Raw genomic sequence first — 22533 nt, forward strand, 5'->3', positions numbered from 1 at the left:
TGAATAGTGGTTTTGAGAAGTGGACTGTTGTCCATTAGACATTCAGCTCATTTTTCATATGATCCCAGGATGGGCTTCAATCACGGTCCCAGAGGCAGAAGGCAGTACTTATCCACTAAGCCACGCAGCTTGTGAGAGTAGAGGATGTCTGTGTTGAATATGTGAACATCAACCAAAATATGTGAATGTATTTCCAATGGACATTCTCAGCACAGCACCCAAAAGTATATCAAGTCACTGTATGACCAGTGAGGCACAGCTTATTGCAGCTGGAAATCATTTATTCCCATGCTGAAGTGGGGTTTCTAGTGTTCTTTTTACTCTCTGTTGATACTCCCGATCTGGTGTCCATCGACCCTGTGCCACTACCTCAGCTTGCATCCTTTCAGTCTCAGAGAAGGAAAAGCATACAGACTATTTTTTTAACACGATCTCTAAGGTTATCCAAGGTTTTAAGTGTAGCCTAAGACTTGTAATTGAGGGCTGTCTAAAATACCTGGAAGCACTTTGAATGCTAAGACAGAGCAGCAAGATTTTTCTAGCCACTGGGGCTGGGAGAGGGAGGTTGGTTGGTTGATTGATTATTTACTGGGAATTAATACTGAGAGAGTATATGCAAAGGCTGAGGGCACCATGCCATCTTCACAGAACAAGACCCTAACAGCTAACTGACGTACAAGAAACTGCAAAGTTATACTGTAAGAACACATATTAAGGACTGAGGAAAGTCTGCTAAGGTGCTACGTCTAAAACTAAGTTACTTCTTGCTTTGACCCTCCCCTTTCTTTGTATCAGTCGTCGTCTAGAGCTTCTGTCTTGATCTCGTTGGCTCCTTGCCGGGCCAATGCCAAGATGGTATGGTTTACCGCTGCCATTTCCACGGCTAATGAAATGGGGTCTTGATGGTCACTATGGCTAGTGCTGTCATCCTGTGCGTGTGGAAAGGAGAAGAGAGAAGCATTGTTACTCTGTGAGTAGAAAACCAGCAGATAAACAAGTGTGTAATTGACTATGGGCAGCGAATTACACATTGGTTACAGGGGCAGAATGTGGAAGGGCTTTACAAAATTGGTTTATGACTGATTTCCCACACTGTGCAGACAAAGGTAAGTAAGGCAAGGAGTGGCACACCCAGCTTTTGAGAGGAATTTGAGGGGATAGGGAGGCGAATAGTCTGAGGAAATACTAAATTATAAAGACAGAAGTGATACACAAGGTATGCCAGGAAACCAAACTAAGATAGGAAGCAATGTGCACTGCACAAATTCATGCTACACTTACATTTTGAATAGACAGTTCTGGTCACCCCAATTAAAGAGGAAACAATAGAACTAGAAATGGTAGAGAGAACGGTAACCCAGGGGAGGAGAGGCATGGGGTGGCTTCCTTACGAGAAGAGGCTACACAGACTCAGGTTCTTGAGTTTGAAAAAGAAATGGCTGGTAGTTAATATGGTAAATGTTTATCACAAAAAATTAGTAAATAAAGAACAACTGTTCATGGCTTCTTGTGTTCTAACTCATTGGAATGATTATATACTCCAAAGTGGCAGTGGGAAGCATTGCTTCACTTATCACGATTCATTTGTAGGATTCACTGATTTTTAGTTCAGATGAAAATAAAAATGGCTTTAGAAGGTGGGTTTACACAAGTTCAGGGAAAATTTAGTCTACTAGAAATTATCAAACCTGAAAGTGGATACACTGCCTGGCTCAGGAAGCCTCTCAAAACTACTGACTTCCAGAAGATGGAAGCTACTATAATAAAATACATATTCCTCAAAAATCCTTTTTCTTTAAATTCTACTATTGTCCTCACTCAGAAACAGGATAAAAACCTAGACTCACCCTTGGTCTGAGCCAGTGTGCTGTGAAGACACTGAATTCATACAGGTATAGGGGAAAAGATGCCAAAAAACTCTTAGACTGCTAAGAAAGACAGTGCAATGATTTTGGAGGACCAGAACCAACGTAATTTAAATACGTAGGTGAAGATACTGGTGGGTTCTCCAGTTCACTGAACTATGTGCCACATAATTCTTTGTCTGTTTTCTAAAGAGTAAAGTCTCTCAGCTGTAAGAGAATCATTGTGTAGTTGGTTGAGTTGGTTGGCGAGAAAAACTGACACAGAAAAACTTTGCTGCTACAGGACTGCAGTGAAAATTTAAAAAATCAATTTAGTGTTGTACACGTAACATGGCGCATAATGGCCATGCAATATCAGACCTAAAAGGCTGACAATTCTAGCATAAATTTTATAGCAAGTAAGTATGTTTCATAGACTACATCAGAAGGAGGGCCAGGTTTTCAACAATGAGGAGAATGAGCACCATCCAAACTCTAATTCCAGCTGTCAAATTCTTTTGAAACTTTGGGCAAAATCATGGTGTTTTCCCCTCTTTAAAACAGGGTACCAACAGTTACTGTGCCATGATCTCGCAGATTTTTTTAATTATTATTATTTACTGAAAGGAAATGATAAACATTTATCAGTCTTCCAACAGCCTTTAAGTGATAAACTTGTGAAATTTAAAATTTAAAATGTCTATTATGCATTTTACATGAAGATGACAGGTGGTAAACGCTGAGGCGGACAGAAAAGCCAGAGTTAGGTAAAATCCTGAGGTTATTTAAAGGAATGCATTCATTTACAACAAATGTCAGGCAAATATTGTGATGTGCTCACACTCTTAAGGGCCTCTCAGGATATTTACTACAGTAAGAAATACATAGTCCTGACTTCTGGAGTTCTAGGCACTTCATTAGTATTTGGGTGAACTTTGTGTTTTAAAGTTTACTAGAGTTAACGTGTCATTGTAGAGAAGAGAATTTATGGTTTTAACAGCTAAGGGATGTTAAATGGTCATTGGGAGAGCTTGCCATTTATAAAATTTGCTTCCTTGCTAATGCCTAATTACACTTCACAGAAGGAGCCCAGCTAGATTACTGAGAAATCTAATTTTTAAGGGCTCTAAACAAAGATCTTTAAATTTTAATAACCAATGTATTTCTCTTTTCGAAGTATTCTGGACAGCACACAGAAGGAAACCATAGTTTGGGAGTCTACATAGAACTTCACGTCAGTATTCAGGTCCTGTATCTGACTGACAAGGAATTATCTGTGCTCAGCAGCAGTTTCAACATATTTTATAGCCATTACAGAGCAGTCTCTCATCATCTAGAACTAGCGAAGCTGGTTCCACCAAATCTGCTGGTGATGACCTATAAGAAAGACCTTAATACCCATCAGAAGCAGAGCGGCTGGGAATGCTTCTGCCAGGTACTGTTGTACTAGGCCACAGCCAAGTGTGCTAAGGACTCATTCCAGGACACTCGGTTGCTATTACTCTCTACCAGCAGCTTTTAGAGGAGACCTACCTAATTCTCCCAAATGAGTCAATTAAAAGTGATCTGCCCACCCCAGCTGCTGCTGGGTGTAGCAGAGAGCACAGCTCACGGCAAAACCAGAACCAAGTGAATTGCTGAAGGCCACTGATGCCAAGCACACACACAGCCCTGGGGGGGTTGGCCAACAATGACACCTGAACACCTGAAGGAAAATTGGGAAGGGGATGCAATACCTGTCAGGAAGGTGTGTGAAGGAAGGGTCACCAACTTTAGGGTAGGTGAGGGCTCAGAGTGCGGGAAGGGGTATTCTTTTGCTAGAGAATTTAAAAAAGAAGTTGCTGTCAAGGGTTAAAAATAACCAAGGAAAATAGAGAATAGGCAAGAGTTAAAATGCAAAAAGAAAAAAAAACCAACCCAAAAAGACAGATAATATGTAAACAATCCAAATAGTGGCACATAGTTGCAGAACAATACAGAACCGGTACAGAGCCAAATAAATGTCAAACCTTATTTAATCAAATCCTTTCCCCCCACCCTTCACCCTTTGTCTGTCAGTGTCTTAGGGATAGATCCTGAGATGCTCCTGAAAGGTACTGCCACAAAGAAGAGAGAGCTCAGTACCTTACAGGAGGGCACTCAGCATCTTGCTGGGAAAGGTTGCCAAAAGGGATTATAAAGTGTACGGGGCAGGGACTTGTCTGGGTGCCAGATAAGCAACTCACAGGAGCTGTAGCACAAGCTGTAATGGAGACATTTCTTGCAGAAAGAAATAATAGGTTTAAGAGGAAGACACATGCCTAGTTTTGCAGGGAAGCATGTTGGTGCCTGATATATAGAAGCAACTGTTAAAGACCTGTACATCCTTTCTTGAGGGTGGATAACTACAACAGTGTCAGGGGTAAGGAGAGCGCAAGTTATGCATGGTGCACTGGGTGAGTTAACACTCTCCTAACATGTTTCATACATTGCGTGTGGCGTGAATGGTGTAACTTGCTTGTTTGGAGCAGATCCTCCTGTCTTCTTCTACCTTCTCTGCTTCTCTGCCTCCCTCTGAACATCTTCCCTCCTCCTCCCCATTGCGTACTTGCCAAGTGTCCTGTTGTATGACAATAAATCCATGTGGGTGAATACTGGTTGCTTCAACACATTCAAACAGGGGAGCTGTGTTCTTCCACTTTCCCCATTACAATTACATAAAAGCAAAACAACAGAAGACATCTGATTTGCGAGAGGTATAGGGCCTCTTTGTGCTTCAAGTGAACTTTCCCTTTTTGGGCCACGCACCTTGACCATAGTGCTTACCTGCTCCGAGTAGTCATTGCCATCAACGTCATCACTGTTGGAATGACCTCCCGGACTCTGTACATCTATTCCATGGCTCTCCAGGATTGCTGCTTCTTCGAAAAAAGCAAATGGATCCCTAATTTATCTGATGCATTAGAGTAACTAAAAGTAGCTACTTTTTTTTTTTTTCAAGAAGTTAGACTAACTGGAAGAACAGTTAGCTCTTAGCCTCTTCCTCTTCACTTTCCAGTATTTGGGAAGGTAGCACATGTACAGACACTAGTTTGCCTGAGATCCTTCCCTATCAACTGACTTGTTTGCAAGTAAGAACCCTTGTTTTCCAGCTAGTCCTATTAGGTATTAGTTTAATCTCTAATGCACTGAAGTGGCAAAGGCATTCCCGGTAGATCTTCCCACATAGTTTGGACTGGCAGGACTTGAGGGGGACAGGGAGTGTCTGAAAATAGATGGAGAAATTCTTTAAAGCACTTAAGGGATTTAAAACCACACATATCTTTGTCTTCCAGTAGGATCCATGCATCTAAAGCTCCCTTTGGTTCTTTTTAATCTCCTTCCAACCCTCCTCCCCAGATTGTACAGTTACAGCTGTAACTCTACCCTGACTTTTCTTTGTTCTCCCCAACACTTGACAGATTTCATTTTTAGAAAAATAAATTTAGGTTAAATTTCAATAACACATTAAATGCTGTAAAAAGAAGGTTTTCTTGTTCACAAATACGGTAAGAAAAAGCAGATACGAAAAGGACACAACATTCTGCAGCTGCAAAAATACTGGTAGTAGGCAGGTATGGATTTCTGTTTGCCTATGGACTACAAATGTAATTCTGCATAGTATCTAAGGAAGCACATAAAATTTTGCATGCACTGCCAAACTTTGTTGACTCCTGGCCACGAATGTGAGTTTATTCTCATTAGAATGTCTTATGTTTATTGACATTAGAAGGTGTACATCTTACAAGTTCAGAGTCACTTCTAATTTCCTTATGGTCTGCTACTCATGCAAAGAACCTGCAGGGCTAACTCTGAAGAGACTTTTGTTTTATCCGGATCATTGAGAAAAATTACTACTTTGTTCCAGCCATTTGTCCTTGTGCAATCCCCTGGAAAGCAGTCAGGAACACAGGTGCAGTCAGACTAAGCAGCTGGCTCGAAGAACCTTTGGTCCTAGTGGCTGTATCTGAGACGTAAAACAACTCACTGGACTCTGAGATCCCTGTGGGGTCTCAGGGATGGCAGTAAGAAAGACAACCCCAGTGGAACACAGACACAAGGAAGCCTATGATCAGATAAAAGCTCTTCACAACATCCACTTTTCATGTGAACTGCATGCTAAGGTTGTGCACTTGCCATCATCTCAATTTTCCTTATTTCCCATATTATTCAGTGCAGATATTTTGAGGTTTTATTTCAGATTTTATTTTGGATACCCAAAGCAGCCTGAGAATAAAGAGATATGTTTCTCCTCCCACCATCAAATTCTGTTTCATTTTTTTTCTACTAAGACTGTCAGAACCTCTAGCATTTTTGTTAATACAGTCTTACATAATTTCCATCTCTCCTGAGCAAGTCTTAGTACTAAACCTTGAAAACAGGTTCTCTGATACATTACCGATATTGGCTCTTCTCTTGATTTCCTTTCTTCTGTTGGCAAACCAATTGTACACTTTAAGGGAGGTAACTCGTTCCAAATCCGATAACTTTTTCCCTATGAAAGTAACAGGAGGTGAGGAGGAGGAATAAATATAGCATTGTTACTCACTGGGTTCCAGAGGCAGGCAAAAGACAATTACACATGTGATAAACCCCTGAAATACAGACAGCACTGAGAAGTGCTTATAACTGAGAATAAAATGAATTTTATGTGAATCAAAGTATTGTGCCCAGATGTTATGGTAATAAACACCAAATATCACTCTAAAAACAAAGTAGCCTTTCTTCTTTTTTTTAAAAAATCGGAACTACAGGAATTGCTTTGCAACTTCAATCAACTAAATCCAGAGCCGTGGGAGAGAGAATAAAGGGCGGCTTTCCTAGTTCAAGCACAAAACTGAGATTCAAAACCCTCAAATTCAATTCACAGCCTTACCACAAATCGCGTACCCCTGGGCTAGTTCTCTTAGTATGTGCTTCAAGGATATAGTTCAATGACCTGTTTTCTTCAGAAGCAAAATGAATGAAGAAATTTTGTGCCATCCCTTCCAATTTGCTTTCCTCCCTCTAAACCACCAGCTGCTATCTTGCTCCCGCAGCACTAATCACACCCTCCCAAATGTGCCAGGACACTTGCGATCTTTTGGGAGAACGGGTAGATGTTGGAAACCAGATCACTGGAGTTTTATGCTTAAACCAGCCAAAAAAATGCCAGCCACCACCAGCCAGCTACAGGAAACAGTGCCTTTTGCTGATCACCAGCAGAAAAGAGGGAATGTAAGCATATTGTGGAAACCTCTTCAGTTGGCCTTGACCCTATATAAAATACCGGACGTAGTTGCATCATCAGTCCTCTGCAGGCTACATGGGGATGAGACTCCCCTACTTCAGATTGTTTCTCTAAAGTTTATTTATTCAGCATACAAAATACTCATGTAATTGCAGCAATCCGAAAACTTAAATAGGTAAGGAGAGATGAAACAAGTGAAATTAAAATCTGGAAATAGCCAGCTATGCTGTTTCCTAATGCTGTGCATCAGTACCACTCACAAGATTTTATTGATCCTGAGACAAAATGTGTTCAAACAGTTTTTTCCAAGTTGCTTAACCGACGAGCAGCACAGCCAGGAATAAAACCCCAACCTCTTTGGTGATCTACCTGATAGATCATTCTGCTTCCACAACATAAAAGACAAGAGACAACACATACAAGTTGCAACAAGGGAAATTTTGATTAGGTATTAGGAAAAAGTATTTTGCTATGACAGTGGCTCAACACAGTGGAACAGGGGCCCAGAAGTGGGTAAACCTCTAGTTTGGAAATTACTGAAAACTGAACAAGGCAAAGCCCTGAGCAGCCTAACCTAAGCTGGTCCTGCCTGACCAGGTGATCTCCAGAGGTCACTTCCAGCCTAAATTGCTCTATGATTCTGTGCTGTTCTGTGACTGTCCCAATGTTCAGGAGTCATGCCTTAACCTTCTTTTGCATCAGTTTTTATATTCTGGTTAAGTAAAATAAAAATATATCCAAAATACAAGTTCTGAAAACTATGTAAACATTTGTTTAGTAAACCTAAGCAAAGGCAGGTGTATTCACTACACTGAATATTCATGCTTCTAACAGATTCAAAGAATTGTTTGGGTTGGAAGAGACCTCAAAGCTCATCTAGTTCCAACCCCCTGACACAGGCAGGGACACCTTCCACTAGACCAGGTTGCTCAAAGCCCCGTCCCTTAGCTGCTCTAACATTTTCCTGAAGCCTTCTTTTCTCCAGGCCGAACAACCCCAGCTCTCTCTTCTTTTAAGTACAACTTCTCCAGCAACACAGAAAATGCAAGTTTTTGACCCAAATTCAAGTTCCTCTATTAGTACACAGATTCTAATATAAGACCCTTGTCTACAAGCTGTAAAGAAAATTGAAAGCTGGGAAAGCAGTGCTCCTTACTCCTCTGACGATCTGCTGTATAATCTCCAGCAAGCCTCAGTCTGTGAACCTAAAAGTTCCCATCTGTAAAAAGGAACCAGTAAAATACAGTTTCGTGGAGTGTAAAATTCTCAGATTGCTACTGAATGCTTAGATAAGTACTTTGAAATAACTGAACGTAAAGAATGAAAACCTTCCAGACATGTTTATTTTCTTAGCAATGCCATTTACCAAGCTGTATAAATGAAAAGTTCAGATGCACAACTTGTACTTCATATCTCAAATGGTGGGAATTTAAGTTGCAGACATTGGCATTTAGGTTTGAAAATTGCATTGACTGTCACATTCATCCCAGTATGGCAGCTCTGAACACCATGAGTCATAGACTGCTCAGGAAGAAACCTACTACTAGTTGAGAGCACTGCATTTGCTAGTAATAGCCATAAAATGAGATTTGCTGAATTTAGCAAGAGATGTTGAAATCTAATTGCAGTTGCCTTTGGAAAGGACACAATGATCAGCTCCTCACCTGGCTTTTGTATAACTGCATTACAGGCGTTTGCAATTTCTTCTCTCTTTGCCTCATCTGGATATTGATTCTCATTGAAGTAACTGCAAGAGGAGGAAAAAAAAAGATTGGTAATTTTTATGAGAAATAAAAGCATGAAGGCTCCAAAGCAGCTTCATTAAAGGTGCCAACTGCTACTTTACACACAGATGCAGCAAATTTTACGTAAACCCGTATATGCATAGGGTAATATGTGCATGCATTCATATCCACTGAGTGGATAAGCCTTCCCAAACGCCTCAGGTAAATAAATATTAGCTCAGCATTTGCAGTGTCACCTCAGCATTTGGAATATTGCACTAGGAGAGACAAAGTAGGCAATGCTACGAATATCAGGGTTACGACTGCCAAGTGAAGCATCATGTCAGAAGACAACATAGGTCATGCGTCTGCCCCCGTTTATTATCATTTACTCATTTTTTATCCCTGACATACCCCAGCTTAGGCAGCATCCTACAAATGAAGGAGCTGTTCAGTATGTTGATCCCTGGGTTAATATATACACACATACATACATATATATATTACGCACAAAACCACGCAAATATTAAATCCTTTAAACAGATATGGTCTGAAGATTACACAGCCTAAATTACACAGTAATACAGTAAGATTTCTAGAGTCAGGCATGTTTGTTTTTTAAAATCACAATTTAAAATTTTAAATAGCATATTCTAACAGTATTTTTTTCCTGAATAATCATGATTTTATTGTACTTTATATGCAGTAAACATCCTATAAAAGTTAAACTGTTTTCTCTTTTACTTCATTTAAGTGCTTTACAAATTTTAATGAACTGATTTACATTCTACAGAGCTTATCAGATTTGCATTAAAAACAACAAAAAGTCCTGTTTACTTCAACGGACTGTGATAAGCACGCCGTAAGCAGAGACTACTACATTTTTTTTCTGTAGATTGTCCATAATACACAATCCTAAGAATTCTTTGATCAACTTTGATCAGCAGCAGGTTCAGCTGTTGGACAGCTGCTCTGGATTTTCAAATAAGATATTTCGTTATTGCTTAGATCATGTGGTACTAGGAGATTCAGGCATATTTAGGCAATTATTATTTTCTATGGTCATAGTTCTCCTCCGGCAGTTCACCCCAGCACAGTTACTTTCTATAGAAACCTGGATTCTCTTCCATGCCTCAACTGTTTCTGTCCATTCTTCTTTAAACATTCAGTTTGCATTTTAGCTACTACTTCATCCTATTGGTCACAGTGTTATTTACAGTTGCAGCCATACTAAAAAATGGAGTCCTATTTCAAAGTCGCTACACATTGACTAAGAGAAATCACACATTAGCACAGCTAGTTACACTGTTAATGTACTTCCACTTGATTTGCTAGCTTAGAGAGCAAATGAAAACACAGAAATAGCTCTGTCTTCATGAATTGAAGGACGGGCTATGTCTATACTACCAATTTGGGCTTTGGAGGCAACCACATTTACATGTGAACATCAACTACGACTTCCCTGGACCTCCAAGTTGCTCTTATAAAGTAAATCCGGAGAGATTGACCATAACTGCAATTCCCACTATGCTTGATCCTACTCTGAAAAAGCAGCTGAGATTCTACCATTAGATCTGAAGAGTAGGATGCCTGGTTACACTCACTTTCTGGGAAGGTTCAAGTACATAGCACTGTCAAGTCTGGCATTGCCACCAGCAGAAGTGCTCCCTGAATTATCAGCAAGAGAGTTTCTTTCTTTCCCCCTCCCAAAAGTATCCCCAGTCTCTGTGCACAGTATTTTTTAAAGTATATTCTTTCTTCTTCCAGACATATTATCCTTTCAGTTATAAGCTTTTGAAGTGATATGTGTGTCTATCTTAACTTCCAAAATTCTGTTCAAAGGGGTCATGTTCTCTACAAAGATTTTTTTTGAGAGCTTGATAAACAGAGCAGAAAATGCTTCTTCTATTAGTTAGTGGTGGAAGCAGAAACTCAGGACCCCCGTCCAGATGCCCCATGACAGTGTCTCAGCTCTCCCACCTACAAAACAGAACACACTACTTTCTGCCCATAGCCATGAACTATTTCCTCTTAAGTGCCATGAGATAAAGGAAAAAAAAAAAAAAAAAAGTCAAGACATCATGGCTGAAAACTGTACTATTATTCACACAATATATTGTATGACCTGGAATCCTAATCAAGAACCCAGGTCATCACTACATGTACAAAAATTAACTCAGCAAATTCTGGTAGCCATAACAGCTATTTTATGGACCTTTGCTGAATGTTATTTAATTTTTTATAGATAGTTGTCAAAAATCAAGAACAAACACCACAAAAGAAATTCCATAAAATTAGAAAACCTGACGGATCTACACAGTGATGTACTAAAACCAGAAGGTGAAACTATGGTATCACATGATATTATGGATCTAGACCATCTGTGGTCCCCAAGTTGTTAGACAATGCCTAACTTTATGGAAGAAATGACAAAAGATGTAAAATTAAGGAACCATGTATAATTTAACTGCCCATGCTTATGCTGATGCAAGAAAAGACAAGAGCCACTAGTGATCCTTCTCTTGACACATAACCTAACACCATCCCCTTTCAGCAAGCCTCAGACTGCCACACACTTTTGCTGGGTCTAACAAAAAAGCTCACATTTTCTAAAATAACAAAACTTGGGCTCAAGTTTACACATCTCTGAGATAACAGGAAATTTCCCTGCAATGGAGCAAACTTTCAGAACGGGACAATGAATGAGACACCTCTCCTGGCAACCAAGATCTGTGGTTCAATAATTTTTGTGATTTACAAAAAACTTGTTGCCGAAACAGTAATTTTTAACTCATTCTACAACTGAATAAGCTACACACATTTAGAATTGATTGGATCAAAACATACTTTTCATAATTCTGAAACATTTTGTTTAATTCATAAATATATATATGTTTTTGGTTTTTTTTAATGTAAACGTCCCGAAGTTTCTACAAGAAAAGTAATTCCCACTTGAAAATCTGAATTTCTTTTCACTCTGAAACCCAGTTTTCTGGAAGAAAAAAGAAAAAACAAACCAAAAATAAAAATCCAAAACCACCCCAAATTTGAGTTTTCAGGCAGCTCTCCTGGTAAGCAAGACATTTTAATGGACATCACAAAGCTAAGCAGGTACCAGAGGGGAGCTGGAAGGGCACTATCAGAGTTGTTTAATTCAGTTTCTGTATCTGACACAGTAATTTTAGAACCTGTCTCTTACTCCTTATATACATTCATGACATGTTTCCTCCTTCCCCCATGGATTCAAGCTGCTTGTAAACTTGTCCAACCCTTAACTCGTGCTCCCCTAAACTGTATCTTCTCCTGATAATATACTTCTCCATCACCATATTGTGCTTTTAACCTTTGACAGAGCGTAAGCTGGTTTTATCAGAGAAGAGTTGATACTCAGGAGTTTTCAGTCTGAAAGGAAAAAAGATCTCGTATAGCTACAGATAACCAAAAACAAGCAATCAACTGTAAGTGCTGATTTTCACCCTCAGCCTCAAAATCCTCCATAAATGCACACTAACAATACGTCATTTTTAATTATCATTACTTATTTCAAGGTCCTAAGGGACTTTGAGCAAACTGGTTTAATGGAAGGTGCCCCTGCCCATGGCAGGGACGTGGAACTAGATGAGCTTTAAGGTCCCTTCCAACCCAAACCATCCTATGATTCTATGACTTGTGGGTGATATACCATGACACAAAGCACAAAATATAAAGTCTCCCAACACTTCTGGAAAGGAAGGGAAAATAACTGAGCTTTCAAGAGAGGGAAGTCATGGAAAATAAAAATAATCATTGACTGTTTTGGTTTGCTCAGGTAGAAGTTGTGAAAACACAGTGAACTTTTTGACTACAGTTCTCCTTGCAAGCAGGAAATTTAATTAGTCTGCCTCCAGTTCTGTTACTTATCAGCCAGGTATACCTTTGCTAAGGGACAGGGAAAGAACACAGCAAGTCTGCATTTCTCTTCATAGCTACAAACAGCCTGTTCACCATCTGAAAAGTTCCTGAAAAAAACAGATGAAAAATATAAAGCAATGTGAACTTAAAAGTGGGGGGAAAAAAGGGAAGGAAAAAAAAAAAGAAAATAAAAAGAGCAGGCACAAGAAATAAACCCTGCAAAGGCACACTGCTTTCTAGACAAAGGGCAGCTGTCAGCTGAATACCTTCAATGAAGAAACCAAATGATCTCTTTTGTGGGAAATGACAGTGGAGGATTAAAATGAAAAGTGGCCAAATAATTTACATGAGATGAGAATCCATATGATGGTAAAGAATGTAGATATCCTTGAAGCAGTTTCATTTCAATAACACTGAAGCCTAGAAAAATTGCAGATTCAGAGAAACCCTTTTTCTTTCAGGGATAATGTGCTTAGGACAATGACGGGGAGAGAATCCATCTCAGCCCTGGGCTCTGTAATGGAAGTAAACGCATTTCCCCCTCTCCTTTACCAAGGTGCCCCTATCTGAATTCCTGCAATAGCTGCCAATCTTTTTTTGCTTGGCTGTACAGCTTCTGTTATCCAGGCTTAGATATCAGATGCATTAAGCAATGCCTCTGTAGTGTTCCTGATAATCCACAGTGGAAGTTTTGCTGCTTCCTATCAGCTTTGCAGCTGCGAGGGAAGGGTTTGAAATGACCCAAACTATGGAGTAGTGGAAGGACGGCCAGGTTGGATGCTTTTTCATAGGGCTGGATGGCAGACACAAACAGATAAAACCACAAAATTGCTCAAAAGACCCTGGGCTGAGGAAAAGCTTAGTTTACAGCGTGACGTAACGGTTAAAGCTTCAAAGCGTGGAAGTGATTCAATGTAGAGAGGCTCAAATGTGTTGCAGGATAACAATTCAACTGTGGGTCAGCTGTTACAGCAGAATTACACACACTTCGAGGTGAGGTAATTCAGGTATGTGTACACCAGGGCAGTCTCACTGAAAGGATAATTTACCTTGCAATTAGTGGGAGGTAAGAACATGAAGATGGGTATTTGTTGAAGAAGAGCAGACATGCTGCAACCTCAATCCCTCATTTAAGTTTGCAAATAATTATTTCACTCCCTCACTTTGTATTTGCATCTCTGGGTTCCACTTCCATCAATGCAGGAAGCACCTGCAAGTGAAACATCCCAGCACTCTTGCAGGGGCTCTAACTCCTCCACCCAGGACCACCTTCCCTGAGGCTCAGGCTGCAGTCCAGCTTCACACAGGTGAAAGGAATGGTCTTATCTTCTCTCTCATTGCCTTTCAGTGGGAAGGTTTTCTGCCCAACTGCTTCTCTGGTCCAGCTTTCCAGCCATGCCAGGAGCAGTGGTTGTGCAGCCAAGGGAGGCGGGGAGGAGATGGCTGAAACACGCAGCTGGGACCAGCTCCCTCAATGACAGCTCACACACATCCCCTTCAACTAAAAGCAAAGCTTGAGTGATGGGCTCGGCGGCTGGCCCAGGGACACATGGAAAAAAAGAACTGCCCATTTTCCCCAGCTCCCATCTGACCCCTGGTGATGAACAGATCTTGCTGCCACCAGGGACCGAGCTCCCTGCCAAAACCTCTGGTGTCTCAAAATACATGAGAGTGCAAGCTGCTCTTTTGTCTTTGATAAGACTGCCTGTAATTTCAGCTCCCTATCTAGTTTCCCTTCCAACGGTACCTTTGCTTTCCACTGACAAGTTACATAAAACACTCGAATATAGTTACCTACTTTATCTCTCATTAGTATGTTTATCAACATACTATCACCCAGTAGCAAGAGGTCATTGTTTCAGTTGTTGTGGCTTTTAACAGAACTATTATTCAGGCTGTCAAATCAATGGAAATATATCTGAAGTTAGTCTGTCATCTGTGCCTGAGATCTTATCTCTGTGTGGCATGAGACAGACTGTCAGAGAAGTGACATTCAAAACATAATCTCATTGGAAAGTGTAATGACTAGTTTATTTCCCAGTAAATACTGGCCAAGAATATCACTAATGCCATTTTCAGTGAGGTCAACAGATGACACCATCCATTTTATCTACTGATATTCCTGCAGATTCTATAATAACAGCACATGTGCCAACTAAACAGTTTGCCTCACAATATATAGTAATTTCTATTTTAGACAGCAAAATTAAAGCTCTAAGATATTCTGTACACATATAAACTCTGATGGAGCCGAGAATTACACTGAAGACACCATCTTCTCTTTTCCTCAAGACTACGAAACAACCACCAGTGTAGTCGCTACAGGAAACATCTGGTGAGACACTTCTGCACTTGAGATCAGCCAAGGATGAGAACTGCAGCTCTCTGGATGCCAGCAGATGAACTCGAATCTCGGGATTCCTGCAGTGTCAGCTCAAGCAGACCTTCCATCCAGGCAAAAGACAAAAGTGAAAAAAATCCCAAACCTGTAAAAAACACTGATGAACACAATTGCTGCAGTTCTACTATTTTCCCTATAGCATTATCATTTAGCTAATGGCTTTTGTAGGTCTATGGATTTAAAGAACTGGAGAACCACTGCAGGTTTCTAGCTTGACCTCTTCTACAGCACTGACCAGGTTTCTCAGCAATTTTGGCATAAGCCTAGATCTTCTGTTTGACCTACAGAGGTACCCAGTCCCAACAAAAAAGTTGGCATTTTATCCAATGCAAAATGTACCACAACTTTAAATAAGCTTTGGAACCAAACTGTGAAAATCCTCATTGTTTAAAAATCTGCATCTTGTTCCCAGCTTGGGCTTTCAACCCCAGGGTACTGCTATACTCCTTGTCTAGAGAGAGAACAGTTTTTAAGTCTCATGTAAGAGATGCTTCATTCCTTCTTGGAATGGAAAGTGCAAATCTGGAGAAGAGATCTCAACAGGACTAGATCACTTAGAGCACCACACATACATAAGCTATTTCACACATCAGTATGTGTGTCTGTGTACATAAATTGCACAGTCATTTCAGTACACATTTAAAAAAACCCTCATACAGAGCTGACTATTCTGGTTTTACAAATCAGTGCCTAAACTTCGAGACAGTCATTTTACTGATGTTTCTTAGCAGGAGTCTACTCTGCAATGTAGATTAAACTGCCAAAAATACACCTTTCTCTGGAGTGCATAAAACTATATGACCTTCAATGCTACTGTAACATCATCAAGTTTCTCTGACTTTTTAGAAATAATTTTCTCAGTATTTTGACAGCATACTCAAGCACCACAATCCTATCAAGCTATTAATATTACCCTAAAATTTGTTTAAAAACAGAATTAATTGATAATAGCTCTGAAAGCCTCATACTTGCAAAAGATAATCTATGCCTCCTAATCTATAGCACCCTACTGTCGAGATAATTAACAATTAAAAAAAGAATAGTAAAGACATTGGAGGTGGCGTTTTACTCTTCCTTGTAATTGGATTTGGTGATAAGACACAACAGCTCTCTTCTGAGCAGATAGATTTGGAGTTTTCTGCTGAAGGCACCTTGACAACTCCTAAAACCAACACAGTAAACTAAATGGTTCACAAAATAAAAGAGGAAAAAAAGAAAAAAAGATGGAAATTTTTTAAGTCAGCCACTAACTAACACATCAAGACAAGATAAAGTGATAATTGTTCAACAACCAGTTGGTGTGAGTATACGGCACCTTCAAAGCTCTTCCTAACAAGGCATCTAAGCATGAATAATAGTACCTCACGTTCTCCTTTATTTACTTGCATTATTTAAATTGAGGCCTACGCACTACAGTGATATATCTCATCTATATTTCTTATCTTCATACCAGGGAAGAGTTAATTCAGTTACATCCTTTGGATTATCTGGTTCTCACATGGCAAGCAAAGCTAAGACAGAGTCAGTCCATAAATGAAACATCCTCAAAAAGTGATGAGAAATCACTCTGTGAAGAAAGCCCACCCACTGGCAAGGGTTGTTTTTGCTGTCTGGTGACCCGCCTTTCCAATGAGATGTATAGAGATACTACTTTGAGGATGATAAGAGGGCTGGAGCACCTCCTGTATGAAGACAGGCTGAGAAAGTTGGGGCTGTTCAGCCTGGAAAAGAGAAGGCTGCGTGGAGACCTTATAGCAGCCTTCCAATATCTGAAGGGGGCCTACAAGGATGCTGGGGAGGGACTATTCATTAGGGACTCTAGTGGTAGGGCAAGGGGGAATGGGGGTAAACTGAAAAAGGGGGACTTTAGGTTAGATATAAGGAAGAAGTTCTTCACAGTGAGGGTGGTGAGGCACTGGAATGGGTTGCCCAAGGAAGTTGTGAATGTTCCAACCCTGGTGGTGTTCAAGGCCAGATTTGACAGAGCCTTGGGTGACATGGTTTAGTGTGTGGTGTCCCTGCTCATGGCAGGGGGGTTGGAACTAGATGATCTTAAGGTCCTTTCCAACCCTAACTATTCTATGATTCTATGATTCTACCTGCAAGACAACAGAGGATTTCAAGGCCTTACATGGCAACATAAATAAACAGCAAAATGTAATATTTGAATTTTACATTACTCAATCCAAAACATCATTCTGTGCTCTCCTGAATCATAGAATGATTTGGGTTGGAAGGGACCTTAAAGCACATCTAGTTCCAACCCCCTGCCACGAGGGAGTCCTTCCACTAGAGCAGGTTGCTCCAAGCCCCTGTGTCCAACCTGGCCTTGAACACTGCCAGGGATGGGGCAGCCACAGCTTCTCTGGGCAACCTGTGCCAGGGCCTCACCACCCTCACAGGGAATAGCTTCTCCTAAGATCTCATCTCAATCTCCCCTCTGTCAGGTTAAAGCCATTCCCCCTTGTTCTGTCCCTATAGGCCTTTGTCAAATGCCCCTCTCCAGCTTTTCTCGTCAGCCCCTTTACAGACTGGAAGCTGCTCTAAGGCCTCCCTGAAGCCTCTTCTTCTCGAGGCTGAACAAGCCCAGCTCTCTCAGCCTGTCTCCATAGCAAAGGTGCTCCAGCCCTCGGACCATCTTCATGGCCTCTTCTGGACTCGCTCCAACAGTAAGGGGGAGAATGCCCTACCTTGATTGTATTGAAGTACTCAAGAAAATATTAAACTCATCAGAACCAGAACTGTTTTCAGCTCATCTAAAGAAAGATACTTCCAGAACAATAGCCTACTCTTACCTCAAAGGGAAGTTCAGCACTAGATTACAAAAAATGTGTGTACAGAATGTCAAGTGTAAGCAGTAAAATCCCTCAAATTGTTATTAGCTTAGCCTCAGTAAGGCCACGTTTTTCAAAAATTTATACTCCATCTGGCTATGACGCTTGAAGTCTCACTTTGTCCTAAGCCTCCGCGAGAGAAAAATTACCAGTCACGAGATTCGTGATAAAGCTTAGTATGAACTGACAACTTCCAACATCATCACTAGCATTTCCCCTCAAAGAAGTTTTTATTTTCAGTTTCCCAGCATTGGACCAGACTCAGCTCAGAAGCACACAGCCAACCACCTCTGCTGCTGCATTTTCAGAAAATAAAAATTGATTAGACTAATGAAAGGATCCTACAGGATTCAAAATACAAGGTAAGGCCAATTCTTGTAGGATATCCATCACCTAAGGTCAAAAGGCTCAAGATCAAAGCTTCTGGTTTAGGGCTTATTACATATATTTTCCCTAATGCCTTGTACCTCCAATATCTGGACCAGAACTACTATTGTTTTTAATTGCTCTACAGACACAAAGCAGAAAAAGGTGTTTTTTGTTTTTTTTTTTAAATCAATCTACTCTCTGCCTTGCAATGTAAATACAATGCAACAGGTGGATATAAGCAAATGAGAACAAAAAATAATGAATCATCATAGCCACCATGCTAGATGATTAAGCTACTATGGTGCCAAGACCAACTTCATGAGATTCCTTGTAGCCATCATAGCAAATAAAAAGGGTTAAGGCAAGTTTTAAAGCAATGAGGTAGCTCTGTAGATCCTTGAAGAATACTACTTCTCAAGTCTGGCAGCAGCAACATCTTTTTATTTATTGCACAGATTATTCAATGATCATTCTCCCTCCATGGGGAAAAGAAATAGCTGAGCTTATGATCCAACTTTTTGTAATTTTTTTTTTTTTTGCCAATAGGATTGTGAATAGTTACCTTGGAAATAATATGCTCTAAGGACTGTTTTCATTAAAAAATACCCATCATGCTCTGTATTTCAAGGGTGTTTTCTATAACCAGATCATAAACTCCTTTCAATATTAACGGAAGAATTTACAGGTAGAAGAACAGCAAAGTTAAAAGATACAGACATGAGAAACCAGCCGCAGAGCTGTGTAATCAATCCACAGCTCCTTCCTCCTAGGTTTGTGCTCCCTATCATGAGCCATGTTTTTTGCAACGTGCTACCTTTTAAATGTCATTGCCACTCCAGCTCAGAATAGCCAAGTTCCCTGGGGACAGCATCTTTAGGAGCCATGACTTAAGTAATCCTGGTAGTAATGCTCTCAAAACAACTGAGGAGTTGTTGATTATATGACCTATGTCTAGAAAAATGAACTATTCTTACAACTTTTGGACTTCAGTAAAAGCATTTGATATAGTTAAAAATAGGAAATTATTCATGTAAAAAACAAAGAGTATAATTGTGAGGTAGTAGAGAAAGGAAACATACAACAAAGAACGGGGCTGAAAAGTTAAAATAATGGCTTGGAAGACGGCTATCAGTGATATTCCTGAAGTATCATCTTTGGAGTATCTTAAGAATGAAACATTTAATGATCTTGACACAAAGTCTGAACATGGTAATGAAATCTGCTGATGACAAAGTCAGAAGCCATGTCAATACATTGAATTGAAGCTCCATAAAAAGTAATAGACAATCCTAAGGGCAAGAACTGAAAAGGAATTTAACAGCGCAGTATGCAAGGTCATACAGTTTTGGGAACAATAACATCTCATACACACAAAAAGATCATAGGCTGGAAAGACGGTTTTCTGTTAAGTCACAATGACCAAAAGACACAATGCAACAAAACCACCAAAAAGACAAAGCCTGATATATAGCTGAGGATGCCAGCTATTTCCATTCTAGAAAGTAAAGCATTAAAATACTTGCATGAGAGTATGTACAATCCCGGTCTCCCACTTTCAAGGAAGGTGAATTTAAAACAGAACTTCTACACAAGCAATTGATGACAGCAGAATGGAAAGCCTGTGTTGCAGGAGATGCAGCATGTTTTACCTGAGCAAACCTTAAGGCAGGTTATAGCTTACCACAAATACAAAAAGGGGACCAACACTGGAGACAAGAAACAGAGGCAAGGATTTATTTAGTTAAATGATAATACTGATCCAAGAACAGTGGGTCCCAAAATCTCAGGAATTTAGATATCGAACTGCTGAAATGATGAGAGCCTGCTGGGCAGCCATCTCCTGATTGGCTTCTGTACCCTTGGCTACACCTACTTCTAAAATAGAGAATTCAAGCAGTTTCTGAAAAGTTCATAATAAAGGCTGAGTGAAACAAAAGAAGCTAGACATGAACCTGGAAATCCCAGTCCAATGCTCCTGTGATGAAGAGAAAATCAAGGGGCATTTAGAAACTCAGAGAATGCCAGCCTACGTATGTAATAGGCAACAAACCAGATGACTTTTTCTGTATCTTTTGTACTTATGTGCCCTATTTTGTTGTTTTTGTTCTTTATAAGAAAATCATATTAAAAAAGCTCTTTGGAACAGATCCATGTCTTCTATTCGGTTGAAAGTGATCCTCTCAAACAGCACACTATTAAAAGGAAAAAAATAAAACTTACGCATGTTCCAAAGGAAAATCAAACTAAAAAAGGTCAATTGTACTATCCTGGACTACCAAAAAAAAAAAAAAAAGAAAGAAAAGGATAAAAAAGGATGTGGTAGTGACTTTTGTGGTTAAAGCCCATATGGTTCTCTGATAAAGCACTCTTTTAAGTCTGTTTAAAGCGCTCCACAGTCTGACCAAGAGCCCATAAGTACATGATGCAACATACTTAAGAGTTTTACTTAGGAATTTTCCTCCCTCACTATTTCTTGTAATTACTCTCTTTATTACTTGCATAAAGACCTCACATCTGTTACTAGATGGCAGAGAAGTTCTTTTCACTGAGGTAGGTTTGGACTCTGTTCAGAGAGTAGCTGCAATGAGAGTCAGCCGGAACACTTTGCATACTTCTAGAAACCAGGAATGGGCAAACCCAACAGTGTTTTGGGCTGGATGGTGCTCATGTATGCTCCATGCCGACAGCTGGCTCCATCAAAGCAAGAGGTGACAAGGTGCCAACCTGATTACTAATTCCTTCTGAACGCTTTCCAGATCACTCAAGAAGTTAATTCTGTAATTCACTTAAGTGGCTTATTCCATGGATATTATTACTACATACAGGTCAGGGAAATCACACTGTGAGCAATGACTGTCCCTTTTAGCTGAGCTTTGACCTGGAATGACCCTCGCTGGCAGGACAGGGCTGCCTAGTTCTTTCTCAGGACTTTAAGCAGGCTGAAAAAGAGCCAAAAGCGGAATGATCACATCTTTATGGTCACTTATGTCTGTCATTGCCCAGGGAGCCATTTACCTCCAGGCTGAACAAGCCCAGCTCTCGCAGCTTGTCTCCATAGCAGAGCTGTTCCAGCCCTCAGGGCATCTTTGTGGCCTCCTCTGGATTACTCCAACAGCTCCACATCCTTATTACGTTGGGGCCCAGAGCTTGATGCAGGACTGTGGTGGGCATGTGTGTGTGTGTGGTGTCTCACCAGTGGAGCAGAGAGGAAGAATCCCCTCCCTCAACCTGCTGCTCACGCTGCTGGTGATGCAGCCCAGGACACGGTTGGTTTCTGGGCTTAGGCACACACTGCTGGGTCGTGGTGAGCTTCCCATTGACCAACACCTCCAAGTCCTCCTCAGGGCTGCTCTCAATCCAGTGCCTGCCCAGCCTCTGTTTGTGCTTGGGATTGCCTCAAGCCAGGTGCAGGACCTTGCCCTTATCTGCTCACATCAAGTGAGTACACTCCCCAGCACTCTCCCGAGCTCCTTCAGTAGAGAGAAACAGCAGAGTGCAACTGTTAAACCATTGCACGTCCAGAGACACATCACCTTTACCTGGGCTGCAATATGATCCAGAAATTTTGTTCCATACAGCCTATAGTGAATAGTCACTATAAAGCAGCTACACAAGATGCAGACAATGTGCCCAGGGTCCCATTCACACAGTTTCTGTGACAAGCACTGCCATGACCTTCCCTGGCTCCTGAATTCATTTTAACAGGTAAGAAAATAACAGCATAGCTAATGAATATGAGCTTTTTGTTACTATTTGCTTCTGTACTTTAAACAGAACAGTCATAGGAAGAACAGCATGCGCTGCTGGTGATGCAGCCCAGGACACGGTTGGTTTCTGGGCTTAGGCACACACTGCTGGGTCATGTTGAGCTTCCCATTGACCAACACCTCCAAGTCCTCCTCAGGGCTGCTCTCAATCCAGTGCCTGCCCAGCCTCTGTTTGTGCTTGGGATTGCCTCAAGCCAGGTGCAGGACCTTGCCCTTATCTGCTCACATCAAGTGAGTACACTCCCCAGCACTCTCCCGAGCTCCTTCAGTAGAGAGAAACAGCAGAGTGCAACTGTTAAACCATTGCACGTCCAGAGACACATCACCTTTACCTGGGCTGCAATATGATCCAGAAATTTTGTTCCATACAGCCTATAGTGAATAGTCACTATAAAGCAGCTACACAAGATGCAGACAATGTGCCCAGGGTCCCATTCACACAGTTTCTGTGACAA

The 22533-nt window shown here is 40.7% G+C and overlaps 1 protein-coding gene across 1 annotated transcript in view; it reads right to left on the reverse strand.

Annotated features, from left to right (window-relative positions):
• Window positions 1-535: 535 nt before the first annotated feature.
• Window positions 536-22533, reverse strand: part of HMBOX1 (homeobox containing 1) — a 62665-nt gene continuing 40667 nt past the window's right edge. The window contains exons 6-10 of the mRNA XM_010021769.1: window positions 8757-8839; window positions 6262-6357; window positions 4650-4741; window positions 4342-4443; window positions 536-929 (exon numbers count right to left, since the gene is read on the reverse strand). Coding sequence (XP_010020071.1) covers window positions 792-929; window positions 4342-4443; window positions 4650-4741; window positions 6262-6357; window positions 8757-8839 — 511 coding nt within the window. The 3' untranslated portion in view covers window positions 536-791. The remainder of the gene's footprint in view (window positions 930-4341; window positions 4444-4649; window positions 4742-6261; window positions 6358-8756; window positions 8840-22533) is intronic.

Source organism: Nestor notabilis, unplaced genomic scaffold (genome assembly GCF_000696875.1).
Source record: "Nestor notabilis isolate BGI_N333 unplaced genomic scaffold, ASM69687v1 scaffold229, whole genome shotgun sequence".
NCBI classification, from domain to species: domain Eukaryota; kingdom Metazoa; phylum Chordata; class Aves; order Psittaciformes; family Psittacidae; genus Nestor; species Nestor notabilis.